Genomic DNA, 19,108 nt, shown 5'->3' with positions numbered 1-19,108 from the left:
ATCGCATTTAATCAAGCGAAACATTTTGCAAACTGTTATGTATTCATGTTTGTACCTTTAAATATTTGAGCGGGAAATCAGCACGTTGCTGATTGGTCGAAGCCTCCAGCAGAACTGTATAAAAGGAGAGGTTTTTCCCCCAGCCTGTTGCTGGGTTCACCCTATATTAAAGAGCTGTTGTCACTACCCTGGTCTCCAGCCTCGTTACTTCCAGAACATAACATTGGCGACGAAGGTGGGATCTCGAGGCTGAGGAGAACCAGAACCGAGCTGAAGCAGGATAGGCCCGAACCCAGCAAACCCAGGGCAGAAAAGCGGAGATGGCCAGTTACCTCCGCCCGCACCGTTTGACCAGCTAAAGAGAAATGGGGGCACGATATGACCCGTTTGAAAGCTTTCAGAAGCCAACGAACTGCACGGAGTTCCAGATAACCGAAGAGGCTTATTTCTAAGCCACTGTGGTCCGGAGGTCATCGATATCGCGGAAGCCCTGGCAGAGCCGACACCGTTGCAGTCGGTGTCATGGCCAACTTTGCAGACTTTGCTAAAAATCGCCGCTGCGCCGTCCAAATACGTCGGCGGTTTGAATTCGGAGAGCGAAGGTGGAGGGGAGAATCCATTGGTGACTACATGGCGCCCTGAAAAGCGTCCAAGGACTGCGGATACGCGACCTAGACGAGGTGCTCCTCGAGCAACTCATCCGGGGTCAAAGATATCCGTTTGCGGCACGACTGCTAGCAATAGAGCAACCTCACACTGTGGCCAACGCTCTAAGCCAGAGCACATGAAATGTCCACCAAGCGCAGAGACACTGCAGAAGCCGGTCCCACAAAGGCGGCGAAAGGCAACTCCGGTACACCAGGAGGAGGTTCAGACCGAATCCGGACGGTGAACGAGGAAGGGTCTGCCGCACCGAGAAAGCGACAAAGGGGACCGAGACGATGCGGAGCTGCGGGGTCAACACCAGCGCCAACGCTGCAAGTTTAAAGAGCGACATGTCGGTGGTGTGGGAGAAAGGGCACCTAGCTCAAGTTTGTCGAGCGGCCCAACCTTCCGCCGAAAATTCAAATCGCCAATCAGAGCTGAATCGGCAAGGCGCATGATTGGCTCAAACAAAAAGGCGCGATTCCAACCAAACAACTGTGGTCATAGGCGGCGCCTCGACCAAAGTGGAGAAGAAGATCTTCACCAAGCCAAAAATAGAGGGAGCTGGTGCCGGCTTGAAGTAGACACGGATCAGCAATCACCATCATGTCCTGGGACACTTTGGCGAAGTCGCTGCGTCCGTCGCTAAGCGCCACCTGCAAGCTGCGTCTCTGAGTGCGACTACCAGGAATCGCATCCCTGTTCGAGGGACCACCTCCGTCCGAGTCGACGGGCCACATAAAAGACCCTGCCCATCACGATCGTCCGAAGGAACTCTGCCCAGCCTGTTGGGACTAGACTGGTTTCGTGCCCTGGGCATGGAGTAACTGGCATCTACAGAAGTGACTGTAACCTGAAAGACATTCTCTTTAACGAGTTCAAGATGTCTTCAAGGACTGCCTGGGCAAGTACAAGGGGACCCCTATTTCCTTCAACTTAGACCCCCAGGTAGCCCCCATTAGGCTTAAGTGAGGAGAGTCCTTTTGCCCTAAAACCAAAAATCGATAAGGAGCTGGATAAGCTCATTAATCAGGGATTTTGGTGCCAGTCGATCACGAAAGTGGGAGACGCCAATCGTCACCCCATAAAACCGGACGGGTCAATTAGAATTTGCGCTGACTACAAGGCGACAACAAAGCCTTACAGAAAAGCGCACCGGTTCCGTGGTGCAACACTTATTGCACTCTTTGGGGCAAGGGCAAGTCTTTGCAAAGTTAGACTTGGCCCAAGCCTACCAACAACTGCCAGTAGCGCCCGCTGGCCGAAGCCCAAACGATTGTGGCGCACAGGGGGCCTTCAAGTGCACCCGATTGCAATTTGGGGTCAGTGTGGCACCAGGGCTGTTCCAAAACCTGATGGAGCGACTACTGCAGGGGCTCCAGGGTAGTTCCCTACTCGATGATGTCCTAATTTCAGGGAAAACATGGAGGAATTGGGGAGCGGTTAAGAAAGGTCTTGAGCATTTTCGGACAGCGGATTAAAAGTCAAGACAAACAAATGCCAGATAGGGGTCGAATCCGTCGATTTCTTGGGCTCGGATAGACAAGAAAAAATTCACCCTACTGAGAGCAAGGTTAAGGCAATTAGGAAGGCTCCAGCGCCCAAAAACAAAGCAGAGCTGCAGGCATTCCTGGGATTGGTTAATTTTTAGCGGTCTTTTTAAAGAACAAAGCAACGTTGGAACCACTGCATAGGCTCTTAGGAAAAATACTGTTTGGTCTTGGGAAAGTCAGAAAATAGGGCTTTTGAAGCAGTAAAGAACCTGCTCTCAAGTGATAGCCTGCTCATCCAATATCACGACTCATTACCCCTAGTGCTGGTTTACGATGCCTCCCTTATGGGGTGGGGGCTGTACTCAGCCATAGACTTCCAAACAGCACAGAAGCCCCTATAGCGTTCTACTCTAGAACGATGTCCTCCCCAGAGAGGAACTACAGCCAATTAGACAAAGAAGCACTAGCCATTGTGTCAGGGTCAAAAATTCCACGAGTATGTCTTTGGGCGGAATTTTGAAATCGTGACTGACCACAGACCGCTACTAGGATACTGGCTGGCGATCACCAACGCCTGTGGCACTTTCGCCACGCTTGACCCGATGGACTATATTCTTAGCCGCTTATCTACAAGCTGCAGCATCGACCAGGAAAAGAAGTGGGCATGCAGACGCTTGAGCCGATGCCCACTACCAGGGGCGATCAAGACCCCACTCCGGGACGCCCATCCTACTTATTGACTTTGACTCTGGCCCAGTCACATCTAAGGAAGTGGCTCGGCATCATACCGGACATTGTGTTAAGGACTGTACTCGGCTTGGGTACAGAGAGGGCCGCTGCGCACCGGGCTTAACGGTTCAAAGAATTTGTTAAAAACGAGATGAGCCTCGGCTCAAGGGGGTGCCTGTTATGGGGTGATCGGTAATAATTCCTGATAAGTTAAGGAAAGGTATTGGACCTCCACGAGGGTCACCCAGGGATCGTAAGGATGAAGGGTTAGCTAGAAGCTATGTATGGTGGCCACCATGGACGAGAGATTGCTGAGAGGGTAGGAAATGCCAAGCTTGCCAAGAATCCAGACCTCTACCCCAACAGCCCCAGTCAGAGAATGGGAAAAGCCCCAAGGGCCCTGGTCAAGAATCCACATTGATTTTGCTGGCCCTTTTCACGGCCAAACATTCCTAGTGGTTGTGGATGCATTTTCCAAATGGTTGAGATCATAATCATGAAATCCACTACGGCCAAGCAGTAATCGCAACTCTGCGCCACCTATTCAGCAACTCACGGGTTGCCGGACACTCTGGTGTCCGACAATGGGCCCCAATTCACGGCAGCCCAGTTTGAAGAATACCTGGCAGAGGAGGCATCCGACATGCCCTCTCTGCGCTTTCCACCCTGCGCCGAATGGCCTTGCAGAGCGCTCCGTCCGAGCGCTAAGGAGGCATTGTCCAGGCTCAAGCCAGGTGACTGGCAAACAAAATAGACTTTTTCCTAGCCGTCAGCACAGAACCCCAAGCACTGCCACGGAAAAGCCCAGCCGAATTGCTAATGGGACGGAAACTCCGTGCCCACTTGACCGCTTGAACCCCATTACACACCCGAGGGTTACAAGGGGAACTAGAAAGACAAGGAAATGAGCATAGGCGAGGTGTGGGCCCGAAACTATGGGACGGCCCTAGTTGGTTCGCAGGACAAATAATAAAGATAACCGCCCAAAATCATACGTGGTAGAGCTACCAGACAACCGAGTGTGGGCGCCACATAGATCAGTTAAGGAAACGAATAACTGACCAAACCAACCAAATGAAACAGATCATGACCAATACCAATTTGAATCCACAGCTGACAATGACCCGGGAGGCGCAAGACTTAGCTGAGGTCCCAGAGTTCCAGCGACCATCAGGTTCCCGAGGAAACAGCAGGCAGGAAAATTCCAAAATTAATCCAAGGCCGGATGGCCAAGAAAAGAGTCGTAATAATCCGGAGCCCTAGAGAAAGAGCTGGGAGGAGAAAACAGCCCTCCGACCAGCTCAAACACCACCCAGAACTGAACCGCGAGAGGTCAGAAAGAACTAGGAGACGCCCAGGTTATTTGCGTGACTACGTCGAAAAATAACATGTGAATAAATATGTAAATAGAGGCAAAGTGTTTTCTGGGAGGGGAGGAGTGTTATGTATTCATGTTTGTACCTTTAAATATTTGAGCGGGAAATCAGCACGTTGCTGATTGGTCGAAGCCTCCAGCAGAACTGTATAAAAGGAGAGGTTTTTCCCCCAGCCTGTTGCTGGGTTCACCCTATATTAAAGAGCTGTTGTCACTACCCTGGTCTCCAGCCTCGTTACTTCCAGAACATAACACAAACATAGTAGAGATGGGACAGCTTCTTTTCCAAAAACACCACACTACTAACCAGAGCATATAAAACATTTGCTAGACCAATTCTAGAATGCAGTTCGCCTGTTTGGAACCCTCACCACATCTCTGACATCAATACAATTGAACGTGTCCAGAAATACTTTACAAGAAGAGTTCTCCATTCCTCTGAAAACAATAAAATATCTTATCCCACCAGACTTGAAATCCTCAGCTTAGAAAACTTGGAACTCCGTCGCCATCAACAAGACTTAAGTTTAACTCACAGAATCATCTATTGTAATGTCCTTCCTGTCAAAGACTACTTCAGCTTTAATTGCAATAATACAAGGGCAACCAATAGATTTAAATTTAATGTTAACCGCTTTAATCTAGATTGCAGAAAATATGACTTCTGTAACAGAATCATCAGTGCTTGGAATACTTTACCTGACTCTGTGGTCTCTTCCCATAATCCTAAAAGCTTTAACCAAAAAAACTATGGACCTCACCCCATTCCTAAGAGGACCATATAAGGCATATAAGTTACAAGCGTTGCCTACTGTTCCTGTCCTATTGTTTTCTTTCTTCTTCCTATATATATATATGCTTATACCTCCTAACATTTACTCATATATGTTTATATACTATAATCTTTTGTATGATGTTGTGACAAAATAAATAAATAAATAAATAAAATAAATAAATATGTGACCTAATGGATATGTCCGCAGATTTACAGAATTTGCACATGGTATATTTAGCAGATATAAAATTTCCTCCTCCAGGAATCAAGCTTCTTGCGGGTGCTCTTGGATGCAGCCCTGGCCAGCAGGAGTGAAGCTCCTAAAGGTTTATCAGTGAAGTCAAGGTTTTGGGTATTAGAGAGGTTTTGATTCCACTAACAGTCACCCCTAAAAAGCTGATTGTGTAATTCTGTAAAACCTCCATGAACTTTTAGGCTGAGAGCATAGCTAATCTTCGCAAGGTTAAGGAACATCACATTTCACTATTTCATTTGGCTCAGTTGCAAAGGTCGGTTGCTAGAAGTCAAAAACGGCTTAATCGCATTTAATCAACTGAAACATTTTGCAAACGTAGTAGAGACGGGACAAGCGTGTTTTTTCTACCTCCTATCTGGAGATAGGCAACAACAAAAGCAGCAGGCAACACCTGTCCTAGAAAGCAGAGAATCCTGGCAGTTTCTGTGGTTGAGTCAAGGAGTTAAAACCATCGAGTATTTCATTGCTAGAAAGGACGGAGGGAGGAGAAGGCGGAGCAATTTTCTTCCGGATCATGGGAGGAAGGTGGAGTGCAGAGCAGCTTTTCTGCTCTTGCGAGGGTCGAAGCAGCAGCTGGCGGGTGAGTTGAGGGCAGCAGGTGGGAGGAGAGTCCGGGAGCAAGTCGGGCTGTTTGTTTCCCTCCACGGCCTGGAAGCAGAGAAGCAACTGGGCTGAAGCAGGTCAGCTGCTGCTGCTGCTGCAGGTTCCTTCCCTGCCCAAATAGAATAGAATAGAATAGAATAGAATTTTATTGGCCAAGTGTGATTGGACACACAAGGAATTTGTCTTGGTGTATATGCTCTCAGTGTACATAAAAGAAAAGATACGTTCATCAAGGTACAACATTTACAACACAATTGATGATCAATATATCAATATAAATCATAAGGATTGCCAGCAACAAGTTATAGTCATACAGTCATAAGTGGAAAGAGATTGGTGATGGGCACTATGAAACGATTAATAGTAGTGCAGATATATAGTCTGACAGTGTTGAGGGAATTATTTGTTTAGCAGAGTGATGGCCTTCGGGAAAAAACTGTTCTTGTGTCTAGTTGTTCTGGTGTGCAGTGCTCTATAGCGTCGTTTTGAGGGTAGGAGTTGAAACAGTTTATGTCCAGGATGCGAGGGATCTGCAAATATTTTCACGGCTCTCTTCTTGATTCGGAATGGAAGCCCACTGGGGCTGCAGGCTGTGAAACAGAGGGGGAGGGGGTTCAACCTATTCTCCAAAGCACCTGAAGGCAGGACAAGAAACTGGATGGAAACTAATCAAGGAGAGAAGCAACTTTGAACTAAGGAGAAATTTCCTGACACTGAGAACAGTTAAACAGTGGAAGGATTTGCCTTCAGAAGTTGTGGGGGTTCCATCACTGGAGGCTTTTAAACAGAGACTGGACAGACATTTGTCTGAAATGATATTGGGTCTCCTGCTTGCTCAGTGGGTTGGAATAGAAGATCTCCAAGGATCCTTCCAACTCTGGTACAAACCCTCCAGTGACGGAGCAGCCACAACCTCTGGAGGGAAGCCATTCCCAAAGAATCAACTTTAATTTAATAGAGACTTTTTCAATCTTCCCACCAGCGGAAAATTCCAGCCACCAGTGGCAACCCCTCAAATATTGGAAGACTTCTATCATGTCACCCCTAGTCCTTCCTTTCACTGGACTAGAAATACTCAATTCTTGCAACCCTATTTTATATTTTAGCCTCCAGACCCCTAATCATCTTTGTTGCTCTTTACTGCATTCCAGAGTCTTTTATGATATGGTGACCAAATTATATGCAATTTTCTAAGTGTGGTCTTACTCTTTATAAAGTGGTACTAGTACTTCACATGATCTTGATTCTCTCTGTTAATGAAACCTAGTATTGTATTGGCTTTTTTTTTTTGCCGCTGCAATACACTGCTGGCTCATATCTAAATGATTGTGCACTAAGATGTCAAAGTCCCTCTCATAATTACTGCCTGAGCCAGGTTCCACCTATTCTGTACCAGTACATTTGTTTTTTCTTGCATAAGTGTAAAACCTGTTTTTTTTTCCTCCCTCAAATTTCATTTTGTTAGGTAGGGCCCAGTGTTCAAATATATTGAGATTATCTATCTTGAGCCTATCTTCTGAGGTGTTGGCTATTCCTGCCAACTGGGTAACGTTTGCAAATTTGATGCGTTCCTCTTAGATTCCCTCATCTAAGGCATTTACAAAGATATTAAAGAGTACTAAAACAGAACTTTGGTGTACCCACTGCTTACTTCCCTCCATATAGATAAAATCCCATTACGGAATACACTTTAGGGGTGGTTTGTCAGCCAGTTATGAATCCATTTATGTGGATGTATGTACCTATCCCACATTTTTCTAATTTACCAAGAAGTAGGTTATGGTCTACTTTGTCAATGGCATTACTGAAATCCAGTTATACTATGTATTTGATTGGTCCGCTAATTTAATCATTTTGTATAAGAATGAAATAACATTTGTTTGGAACGATCTGTTTTTGACAAACTCATGTTGACTTTTGATTATATATTTGCTTGCTTCTAGGTGTTTGCAGATCTTTTGTTTCATTATCTTTTCCAGGATCTTTCCAGGTAGTGATGACAGGCTAATTGGCCTGTAGTTTTTTGGATCCATTTTACTCTCCTTTTTTGAAGATGGGAACTACATCAGCTCTTTTCCAGTACACCTGTAGTTCCTTGGTGCGAGAAGATCTTTCAAAGAGATGGTTCAATGGTTCTTAGATCACGTCTGCCGGCTCCTTCAGAATTCTGGGATGTAATGAATGTGGTCCTTGTGGTTAGAACTCATCTAGAATGGACAGGTGTTTTCCTATCATTTTCTTGCCTGTTTTAATTTGTATTCCTAGCCTGCCTTTTACAGTTATGTTTTTGGTTGTTTTTTTCTTTTTGCCTGAAGGTAAGATGCAAATAATGAATTAAGTAGCTCTGCTGTGTCTCAATTGTGCCTAATCCAGCCCTTCCTAAGAAATAGCTACTGAGGATCTTTTGGCATCTTTGGTTGTACAGGTAGTCCTCACTTACCATGTCTTCCCTGAGCCTACAAAGTTACTATGGCTCAGTAGAAGCAGATGTGCATCTGGTCCACAAAATTTGTGGTAATCCCAGCACTTGTTCAGTGACCGCATGTCAGCAGTGACTGGGATTTTGAAAGTGCTTGAAAAGGCATCGCAGCAATTTGGGTTCTGCCAATAGTTGCACATTTATGATGGCTGCAGCATCCCACACTCATGATCCCCGTTTGTGACCTTCCCAGCCAGCTTCTGACAAGTAAAATCAGTGGCTATACTGGTAGGAAATTGCAAGTTACGGTCACATGAAATTACCTTTAACAGCCCATAGTAATTTGCTTAACAACTACCGAGGAATAGATGTAAGTTACCACTATAATGTGACATTATGCTTAATGATTGAGCTGCTTAGTGACGCAGATATCAGTTCCAATTGCGGTAGGTAAAATGAGGACTACTTGAACAAGGATGTCACCAGAGGGGTTTTGGACTGCATTTTCTCCTCTTATTTGCAGCTGATGACCTCCATAAGCAAAAGTGGGGCTTGAAAGCTGGGAGAGGCTTTCGGCATCATTTCATCAATTATAGTCCCACATTTCTAAAATTATCTCAGAAGCTTTGACATTAACCATTTTGTCAGGCTTAAAAGACATAGACTTTCTCCATATATATAGATGTGTAGTTGGGTGTATCTGTATTTCTCTCTATGCATATATCTGTAATTACATAACCTATTCCCAGCACTTCAACTTATATTTGATAATAACACTTTGCATTGCTAAGAATTGATAATTGACCCAATTAAATAACTGAATTTGATTGAATGGATCTTTGAACATGGATTTCAGTAGTACTCCATGTGTCATATGAACCATCAATAATGTAAGTGAATATTCTAGTATTGGGGCATGTTTGTTTTTTCATTGTAATATATATATGTGTGTGTGTGTGTGTGTGTGTGTATTTGTTTTTGTAGGTTTTCACGGGTAAAGGTATGTAGGTTTAGGGATATTGGAGTCTTTTCCCGTGTAAGGTTGAAAGTAAGTAAGGTTGAAATCCTTTCAACCTTACATGGGAAAAGACCCGAATATGCCAAAACCTACACACACACACACACTTTTTTTTCTTTTTTCACATCCTCTCTAACCATTTTATAAACAAAGTTCTACTTTTCTTTGAATCTTACAGACAAACAGGATGGCAATAAGAGCACCTCGGGACAGCTGTAAATAACAAGCAACATTGAAAAGGGAAGAAAATCATCCCAGAAATCAAAAGATTTTCCATTCTCTTCAGAAAACAATACAATTTTGCTCCTCCTCCAGCAGCTGTTAGAGAAAAGAGAGAAATTCAAGAAAGATTTCAATCCAGAATAAGCAGATTATGCAGAACTGAAGGATACATTATATGAAAAGTGAAGGGAGATTATTTATCCTTCAGCAAAAGAGGGAAATATCTGGAAGTCAGTGGGGAGGAAACTGTCAATAGTAAAGTCACGTAGAGCAGACAGGAATGCAGGCCTCTCCCTGTGAGGAAGAAAGCGGCTTGAATGAAAGGACCACTAAACAAGGCATTGTTCAGATTTTTGACTTCCCCAAGAATATCAGCTGTGGAAAAACTCCATAGATTTGCCTATTCTGGGAAAAGTACAGATTGCAAATAACAGCTGATTATGCAACAAGAAGCCAGAAAGGAGAAAAGCATTGTGGCAAAAACTAAGCTTTAGTGAGCATGGCAACATGGTGCTACATCAGATAACTCACAGGAGGGAGAAAACATATGACTGCAGATTGTGTGAAAGTTTCATTAGAAATTCTCAGGTCATGAGACACTAAAGGACGCGCACACAGGAATAAAAACCATTTGAACATCCTTTCTGAAGGAAGTTTCAGTGAGAATTCCATCCTGGTGAAGCACTTGAGGACTCACAAAAGTGAAACCCTTTGAATGTCCTGATTGTGGAAAAGTTTGTCACAATTGCATCAGTAGGTTGATTATAGGGAGAGACTGTATGAGTGTCTAGATTGTGGGAAAAGCTTCATTAGAAATTTCCATCTCACACACCAGAGAACTCACACAGAAGAGAAACCCTTTGAATGTCCTGATTATGGGAAAGTCACAATTCCAGCCTGGTGATACACCAGAAGACTCACATAGGAGAGATATGCTTTGAATGTCCTGATTGTGGGAGAGGTTTCAGTCATAATTCCCGCCTGGTAATACAACAGAGGATTCTCTCAATGGAGAAACCTTATGAGTGTCGAGATTGTGGGAAAGGTTTCATTAGAAATTCCCACCTCCTGAGACACAAAATCACACACACAGGAGAGAAACCCTTTGAATGTCCCAACTGTGGGAAAAGCTTTAGTGATAATTCCAGCCTGGTGAAACACCAGAGGACTCATATGGGAGAGAAACCCTTTGAATGTCCCGACTGTGGGAAAAGCTTTAGTGATAATTCCAGCCTGGTGAAACACCAGAGGACTCACACAGGAGAGAAACCCTTTGAATGTCCTGACTGTGGGAAACGTTACAGTCAGAATTCCCACCTGGTGATACACCAGAGGACTCACACAGGAGAGAAACCCTTTGAATGTCCTATCTGTGGGAAAAGCTTTAGTGATAATTCCAATCTGCTGACACACCAGAGGACTCACACAGGAGAGAAACCCTTTGAATGCCCTGACTGTGGGAAACGTTACAGTCAGAATTCCCACCTGGTGACACACCAGAGGACTCACACAGGAGAGAAACCCTTTGAATGTCCTATCTGTGGGAAAAGCTTTAGTGATAATTCCAATCTGCTGACACACCAGAGGACTCACACAGGAGAGAAACCCTTTGAATGTCTTGACTGTGGGAAACGTTACAGTCAGAATTCCCACCTGGTGATACACCAGTGGACTCACACAGGAGAGAAACCCTTTGAATGTCCTATCTGTGGGAAAAACTGTAGCGATAATTCCAATCTGCTGACACACCAGAGGACTCACACAGGAGAGAAACCCTTTGAATGTTCTGACTGTGGGAAACGTTACAGTCAGAATTCCCACCTTGTGATACACCAGAGGACTCACACAGGAGAGAAACCCTTTGAATGTCCTATCTGTGGGAAAAGTTTTAGTAATAATTCCAGCCTAGTGAACCACCAGAGGACTCGCACAGGAGAGAAACCCTTTGAATGTCCTGACTGTGGGAGATGTTTCAGTCGTAATTACACGCTGGTGATACACCAGAGGACTCACACAGGAGAGAAACCCTTTGAATGTCCTGATTGTGGGAAAAGTTTTAGTCATAGTTCCAGCCTGGTGACACACCAGAGGACTCACACAGGAGAGAAACCCTTTGAATGTCCTATCTGTAGGAAAGGTTTTTGTGATCATTCCAGCCTGATGAGACACCAGAAGATTCACACAGGAGAGAAACTCATTGAATGTCCTATCTGTAGCAAAGGTTTTCGTGATAATTCCAGCCTGGTGAAACACCAGAAGATTCACACAGGAGAGAAACCCTTTGAATGTCCTGTCTGCAGGAAACGTTTCAATCAGAATTCCCACCTAGTGATACACCAGAGGACTCACACTGTGGAGAAATCTTTGAAATGTCCTCCAGAAGTTAAAAGTGTTTTAATCAGCTGAGAAACAGTTTGGAGACAGCTTGCATGGGCTGCACGACAAGCCGTGTCCGGCTGTGAGCGGCTGCAGAAGTCGCGCAGCGGTTGATGCCTGAGAGGATCCACACTGGGAGTGGTTGGCATAGCAAATCTTTGGACTTCTGTCTGGAGGAAGGAGAATTATCAAGAAAGTTTGTACTACCTGTCTTGTAGGAGTAGCTGCACACCCATTATTCAAAGACACACGGAGGTTATCCCCTTCACCTACCTCTACATAAAGCAGGGGTCCTCAGTCTTTTTAAATTGGCCAATTCAGCCTGTCAAACTATTGGGGAGGGGGGGCGGACCAGCTGGGTGGGTGTGGCTAAGATGTCATGTGACTGGATGGGCGTGTGAGGGAAATGGAATTATTTATGTAAAGAATGTAGCCTAAGCGACTCCATATTTACCCTTCATATAAACTGAGGTAACCCTGAGCTATTTAGGTGTGTAAGACAGTTAGAAAGAGGAAGTATGTACGATGCCTTTTCTGAGGAAATAATGCCAGACACTTAAGTTAGTACATTCTGAGTTGGGTCAGGCTGAACCAAGGTAAATCAGAAGGAAGATACCCTGTTCCAATTAATTGTTTTAGTTAAAGATGTATTGAAAGGGTATTTTTGGGAGGGAAATACCCCTCCAAGGGGGAATTCTAAATTTTGAAAAAGCCAAAATGTTATGTAATGTCCGAAAAACAATGATAAGCGGGGGCGTTTTAATTGTTTTGCCGATTGCTTGAAAATGTATGAAAACCATGTATTCGGAGCTTTAAGACGTTCTCTCTCTCCTCCATGAGAGAACCCTTTTGCAAAAGCTTAATATATTTATATATATATATATATATATATATATATATATATATATATATATATATATATATATATATATATCCTTTTAATAAATCTGCTTTTTACTTGTTCATGGTCTCTGTTTTACTTTTTCTGAGGTTTGCTGTTTTTTTAAATCTCAGAGCGTGGCTAGGTCATCATGTGACTGGGTGGTTGTGGTCAATTTAGCAGTCTGTTAAACAATACACAGCAGCCCCCTTTTGTAGTCTTTTCAAACATGAAGTTTTTGCTGTAGCGTGGGGTTTTTTTTAACCAGGAGAGGATGGTTGGCAATGCCTGTGGAAGGTAAGACATGCTTTTCACAGGTCTCATGGCTATATTTAAAGGGCCAGCTAATGTCAATGGTGTTGGGAGATTCATTGGTGAGGTGATAGTGACTGGATGTGCGATGTTCACTGGTGCAGTAACTGGAGTTGGTAAATTGACAGGTGTGGTGAGTGTTAACAGAGACGTCATGGACACAGCAAGGGCTGGTTATGGTAACACGGTGGCCTACGCTCATTGGGCTGGAGATGTTAACCGTGCGTTAACACTGGAGAGAAACCCTTTGAATGTCCTATCTGTAGGAAAGGTTTATGTAATAATTCCAGCCAGGTGAGACACCAGAGGACTCACACAGGAGAGAAACCCTTTGAATGTCCCTATCTGTGGGAGATGTTTCAGAATTCCCACCCAGTGATACACCGGAGGACTCACAGAGGAGAGAAACCTTTTCAATGTCCTGACTGTGGGAAAAGTTTCATTAAGAATTCCAGCCTGGTGAGACACCAGAGGACTCGCACTATGGAGAAATCTTTGAAATGTCCAGTATGTGGACATTACTTCAAGCATAAATCATCCCTTGTTGCACACAAGGTAATCCATATGAAAAAAAGTAGATGAGTTTAGAGATGCTTGAATTTCATTTGTTTTTTTAAAAAGTTTTTTTATTAATTACACATTAAAAACATTGGACACTGTATTTTTTTAACGTAACAAATATAATTACTACCTATCATACATTGCTGCTTTGGTGTTATAAACATATCCCTTGTCTTCATTTGCATATTTGTCAAAATATTGTCCCACGTCAGTTCTACAAACTTTAACTCTTTTTTGTTCCAACTCCTTTTCTCCTTTCCAACCATTGGTACAATTTGTTCCAAATTTTATAGTATTCTGTCTCATCCTTTTTTTTAAGTTCTAGTGTCAGCCTATCCATTTCTGCACATGTCAGAATTTTCTTTATTATTTCATCTTCCAGGAGGATTTCCTCCTTTTTCCAGTATTGTGAATAAATCAGTCTTGCTGCTATTATAACATGCAGCATTAGGTATATCAATCCTTTACTATGTTTCTCTTTTGTAATTTCTAGTAGGAATAATTCTGGTTTCAAATCTATGTTTTGATCTAATATCTTTTCCAGCTACGTCTTTATCTGACGCCAAAATTCCCTAGCTTTTGTACATAACCACCACATGTGATAGAAAGTTCTTGACGTTAACACTTCCAACATTGTGGTCATAAATTCCTGTTCATTTTTGCTAACCTTGTGGGCGGGATGTGCCATCTGTACAACATTTTATACGGATTTCCTTTGTACGCTGTGGCTAACATTAATTTCCTGTTTCTTCCCATTTGTCCAGTTCAATATTATAACCAAAATTTTGGGCCCATACTACCATGGTTTCTTTCACGTGTTCTTCTGCCATTTTAAATTCCAATAGATATTGATAAATTTTCTTTATCACCTTTTTTTTTGTCCGTTCCTAATAATATTTTATCTAGCGCCATTAATTCTTTCTTAATACCCCATTCTTTTCTATCACATATAATGTGACTTGATGTGTAGAAATGTCCATCATTCCAATTCTACCCCTTCATCTTGTAATTCTTTTCTAGGTTTTAGTTCCCCTCTTTCACTTAAAATATCCTTGTATGTCGCTACTTTCCGCAGGTTCACAAAATTTGGATGCATTAACACTTCTAATGTAGACAGACAGGCTGTGATTTCCATATAGTTCTGTTGCTTAACTTTTGTCCAAACTTCATAAATGGTTTGTCTGACATGATGCCTTTGGAAGTACTGATGTGCTTTATGTCTGCCATCCCACAAAAAGGCATGCCATCCTATTTGCATATCATATCCTTCCAATGTTAATAACCTCCTATTCTTTAAGCTTATCCATTCTTTCACCCATGTGAGTGTGGCAGCTTGGTAATATCTTTCCCAATCTGGTAGGCCGAATCCTTCTCTTTCTTTGCCTTCTTATAATAATTTTAGTTTGATTCTAGGCTTTTTTCCTCGCTAAATAAACTTGGATATTATTTTATCCAGATTTCTAAAATATTCTTTGTCTAATTTTATAGGAATGTTCTGGAATAAAAACAATTTTTTTGGCAAGATATTCATCTTTACTCTTGCAATTCTCCCCCATAAGGGAAAGTTGCAACTTTCTCCATCTTTCCAAATCTACCTTAATTTGGTCATTTAATTTGTTGTAATTGTCCTCTTTAATTGTTATACATCTTGCCGTTAATAGTATTTCTAAATATTTTACTTTTTACATGATTTGAAGACTTAATCTCTCTGTCAGTTCCTTTTTCTGTGTTTTGGACATATTTTTAATTATCATTTTGGTTTTTTCCTTATTAACCCTCAATCTAGCTACTTCTCCATATTCACCCAGTGAAAAAGCTTGTAATTTATACACTTCTTTCTTAATTTCCAGTCCCTTAATTTGTTTATCCTTCCGAATTGTTCCTGTTAATACCTCTAAAGTTAAAATAAACAGTAATGGCGATAACGGGCACCCTTGTCTCGTGCCTTTCTGAATTTTAAAACTTTGTGTTGTTTCTCCATTTACTATAACTCTGGCCTCTTGATTGGAGTATATTGCTTTAAATATGTTTATAAAAATTTTGCCGAATTCCATATATTTTTATAATATAAAATCCCAATTAACATTATCAAAAGCTTTTTGGGCATCTAAAAATATCAATGCCACTTGTGCCTCACTATGCACTTCATAGTATTCTAACACATCCAAAATTGTCCTCATACTATTTCTTATTTGTCTTTTTGGTAAAAAACCATTTTGGTCTATGTAGATAAAGTCATTTAAATATCTTTTAAGTCTTTCAGTCATTATTGCCATAAATATTTTGTAATCCGAATTCAACAACAATTTAGGCCTATAAGTGTTGATTAGGGTTAAATCTGTATTCTCCTTTGGGATCAATGCAATATTTGCCTCTGCCCATGAGGCCGATACCTTTGCTTCTTTTTTTTTTAAATTTTTTTTTCTTTTTTTATTACTTTTTTTGCAACAAACAAACAAAAAGAAAATACATTATTACACCCTTGTGCTATACATAAAAGGAAGATTTGGGTCTTCGGATATATCCTCATGATTGCCAAAATCCACGTTCTCGAGGTACAGGTACTGAAGCGTCCAATGTTCCAAGCGCAAAGTCCACAAATGGTTTCCAAGTCTTCCAGAAAATATCTTCTTTATACACACCACTTCTAATTTTAATATCACATGTCATTTTATCATTTAAAGCTAATTTCCACATTTCAGAATTCCACTCTTCTATTCTAAAAATCACATCTAGTTTCCAATATCTAGCTATTATAATTCTACCTATTATAATCATAATTCTAATCAATTCTTTTTCATATTTTGTTAATTCTATTTCCTTAATTACCAACAATAATATAGTTTCCACTCTCAATGTTATTACTTTCCCATCATTTCAAATATCATTTTCCAATTGTTGCCAAAACTTTTAACCTTATCACAATTATACCACATATGTTCATAAGTCCCCAATTCCATCTCACATCTCCAACATTTTTACTAATTTTTTATCCATTTGTGACAATCTTACTGGAGTCAAAAACCATTTCCAAACAACTTTATAATTGTCCCCTTTAATCCTTATAGATAAAGTTCTCATAATTCTACTCTTCCAATTCACATTCCAATCTGACTCTGGTATTTCAATATTAAGATCTTTTTCCCAATTTGTCCTCATCACTCTTGTAATTTTTCATCAGAATTTATAATCTTATAAACCCTACTAACGAGTCCCTTTAGCCCAATTTCATCTTTCATAATCCGAGATACTAAATATTCAAATTCAGTTTCACATCTATTTATCGAATAATTTTCCTTAGTTTTTTGTCCATTTTCTATCTGTATTTTTCAAACCAACTTAACCCTAATTTTTCAATAATTTCTTTATTCCTCCTTTCATTTTCCATAACTTTTATCCAATCTCTAATAATTTCTATATTTTCCTCTTTAATCACTTCATTACGCTTTATATTATTTTAATCGCCAAATTCCAATTGTCTCCAAAAGATTATATCCGAATTAAAATTTTAACAAATTTATTCCACATTTTACTTAATCCCTTTAACCAATAACTTCTACTTACACATTTTAAATTTGCTTTATCTAAAACCACCTTGATCCAAATTTCTATATCCCTTAACTCTAAGTCTCCAATAGTTATCTTCACCTTTAAATATTTTTACCACTATCCGGATACCATACGCACAGTAATAATTAAATAATTTGGGGATTCCTAATCCACCTTCCTTTTGTTTTTGATACCACATTTTCTTCACTAATCTAGGTCTTTTGCCACCATTACAAATTTATCCAGTTTTTCTGATATCCTTCAATATCTTTCTCTGTCAAATTTAGTGGTAGCATCTCGAATAAAAAGTTGAACTTGGGCAGCAACATCATCTTACACATTGCAATTCTACCAAACCAAGACAACTTTAAAATTTTATATTTATCTATCTTCTCAATTTCGTTAATCACCACATCATAATTAAGTTTTTTCAATTCTTTAACCTTAAGTGAAAGCACTATACCCAAATATTTCAATGTGTTTTTAATCCTTATCCCAAATTGCTCTTGCATATTCTCAGACTCATTACCATTACTATCCATCAATAATTCTGACTTTGACCAATTTACTTTCAATCCTGTCATTTCCTCAAATTCTATCAAATGCTTATATATCTTTTTCAGATCTTTCTCTACATTTTTCAAAATAATTAAAGTATCATCCATACAAATTTATCTTATACCCTTATATCCTTCTAATTCTTCATCTTTTCTATCATTTTGTCAATATTTCCATAGCCAATAAAAATAATGTTGGGGACAGGGACATCCTTGTCTCATCAGCTTCTAATTTTATCTCTTCAGTTAATATTCCATTCACCTTCACTCTTGCACTGCTCTTTTGGTACAATTTTGAAATAACATGTATAAACTTATTACCAAAGCCTAAAGCCTCCACAATTACTTTAATAGTTTCCCATTGTACAGAATCAAAAGCTTTAAAAATATCCAATGATACTATACCAATTTTATCACCATTATATTCAGCTACATCTATAATATTTAATACTCTTCTAACAATATCACTCATGTATCTACCCTTCACAAAACCTACTTGATTATAACTTATATATCTATCTATAAATCTATTTAATCTATTACTTATAATAGCAGTAAATATCTTTGCATCCTGATTAATTAAAGAAATGGGCCGATAGGACTCAATCCTTTCTAAATCTTTATCTGGTTTAGGAATTAGGGATATCACCGTTCTATTCCATGACGAAGGTACTTCCCACCATGTAATATTCCATTGAATAATTTTTGCAATCTTGGTATTATTAATTCTTTAAATTCTTTATAAAACTCAACAGGTAATCCATCCTCACCTGGAGCTTTCCCTAATTTTAATTTTTGTATTATTCCATTAATCTCATCTTGTGTTATATCTTCTTCCATCAATTCCTTATATGTTTGATCAATTTTCACCACATACTTTTCTAAATAGCTTTGCAATTTTCCCGATTAATTGGTTTCTTTGAATATAGATTCTGAAAAAAGTTTCTAACCACTTCACATTTCTCTAATTTTTTATAACATCTTATACCTCTATCATCTATCAAAACTCCAATTTCTCTCTTCTCTCTTTTATCTTTCGCCATCTTTGCCAATAATTTAGAATTTCTATTACTAAATTCAAAAAAATTCCTATTTAAAAATCTCAAATTTCTTTTTACTAACTCTGTATCTTCTTCTATCATTTTATTTCTTAACATATTAAGCTCCTGAAGAATTTTTCTTTAGTAAGCAAAAATTGATTTTCCAATTCTTTAATCTGATTTTTATCTCTTTCCATTTTAATTTTATAATTTTTATATTTCCTACTTGATAATTTAATACTCTCCCCTCTAAACACCGCTTTCATCGCATCCCAAACAATTTCAAATTTAACCTCCC

At 40.4% G+C, this 19,108-nt stretch overlaps 1 protein-coding gene across 2 annotated transcripts; it reads left to right on the top strand.

Moving 5' to 3' along the window:
• Positions 1-5,790: 5,790 nt before the first annotated feature.
• LOC131190983 (zinc finger protein 84-like) lies at positions 5,791-12,795 on the top strand. Of its 2 annotated transcripts, none has more exons than XM_058168588.1 (3): positions 5,791-5,853; positions 7,820-8,096; positions 9,492-12,795. In XM_058168588.1, the coding sequence occupies exon 3, from the start codon at positions 10,544-10,546 to the stop codon at positions 11,939-11,941; it is 1,398 nt and encodes a 465-aa protein (XP_058024571.1). In that variant the 5' UTR covers positions 5,791-5,853; positions 7,820-8,096; positions 9,492-10,543; the 3' UTR covers positions 11,942-12,795. The 2 variants fall into 2 exon arrangements, with proteins under 2 accessions (XP_058024571.1, XP_058024572.1); XM_058168589.1 differs by having other exon boundaries at positions 7,820-8,191.
• The last annotated feature ends 6,313 nt before the right edge of the window (positions 12,796-19,108 follow it).

The sequence above is a fragment of the Ahaetulla prasina genome, chromosome 2 (genome assembly GCF_028640845.1).
Source record: "Ahaetulla prasina isolate Xishuangbanna chromosome 2, ASM2864084v1, whole genome shotgun sequence".
NCBI lineage: Eukaryota > Metazoa > Chordata > Lepidosauria > Squamata > Colubridae > Ahaetulla > Ahaetulla prasina.
The sequence above is the reverse complement of the archived record's forward strand: the minus strand, read 5'-3'. Positions and strand labels throughout refer to the sequence as shown.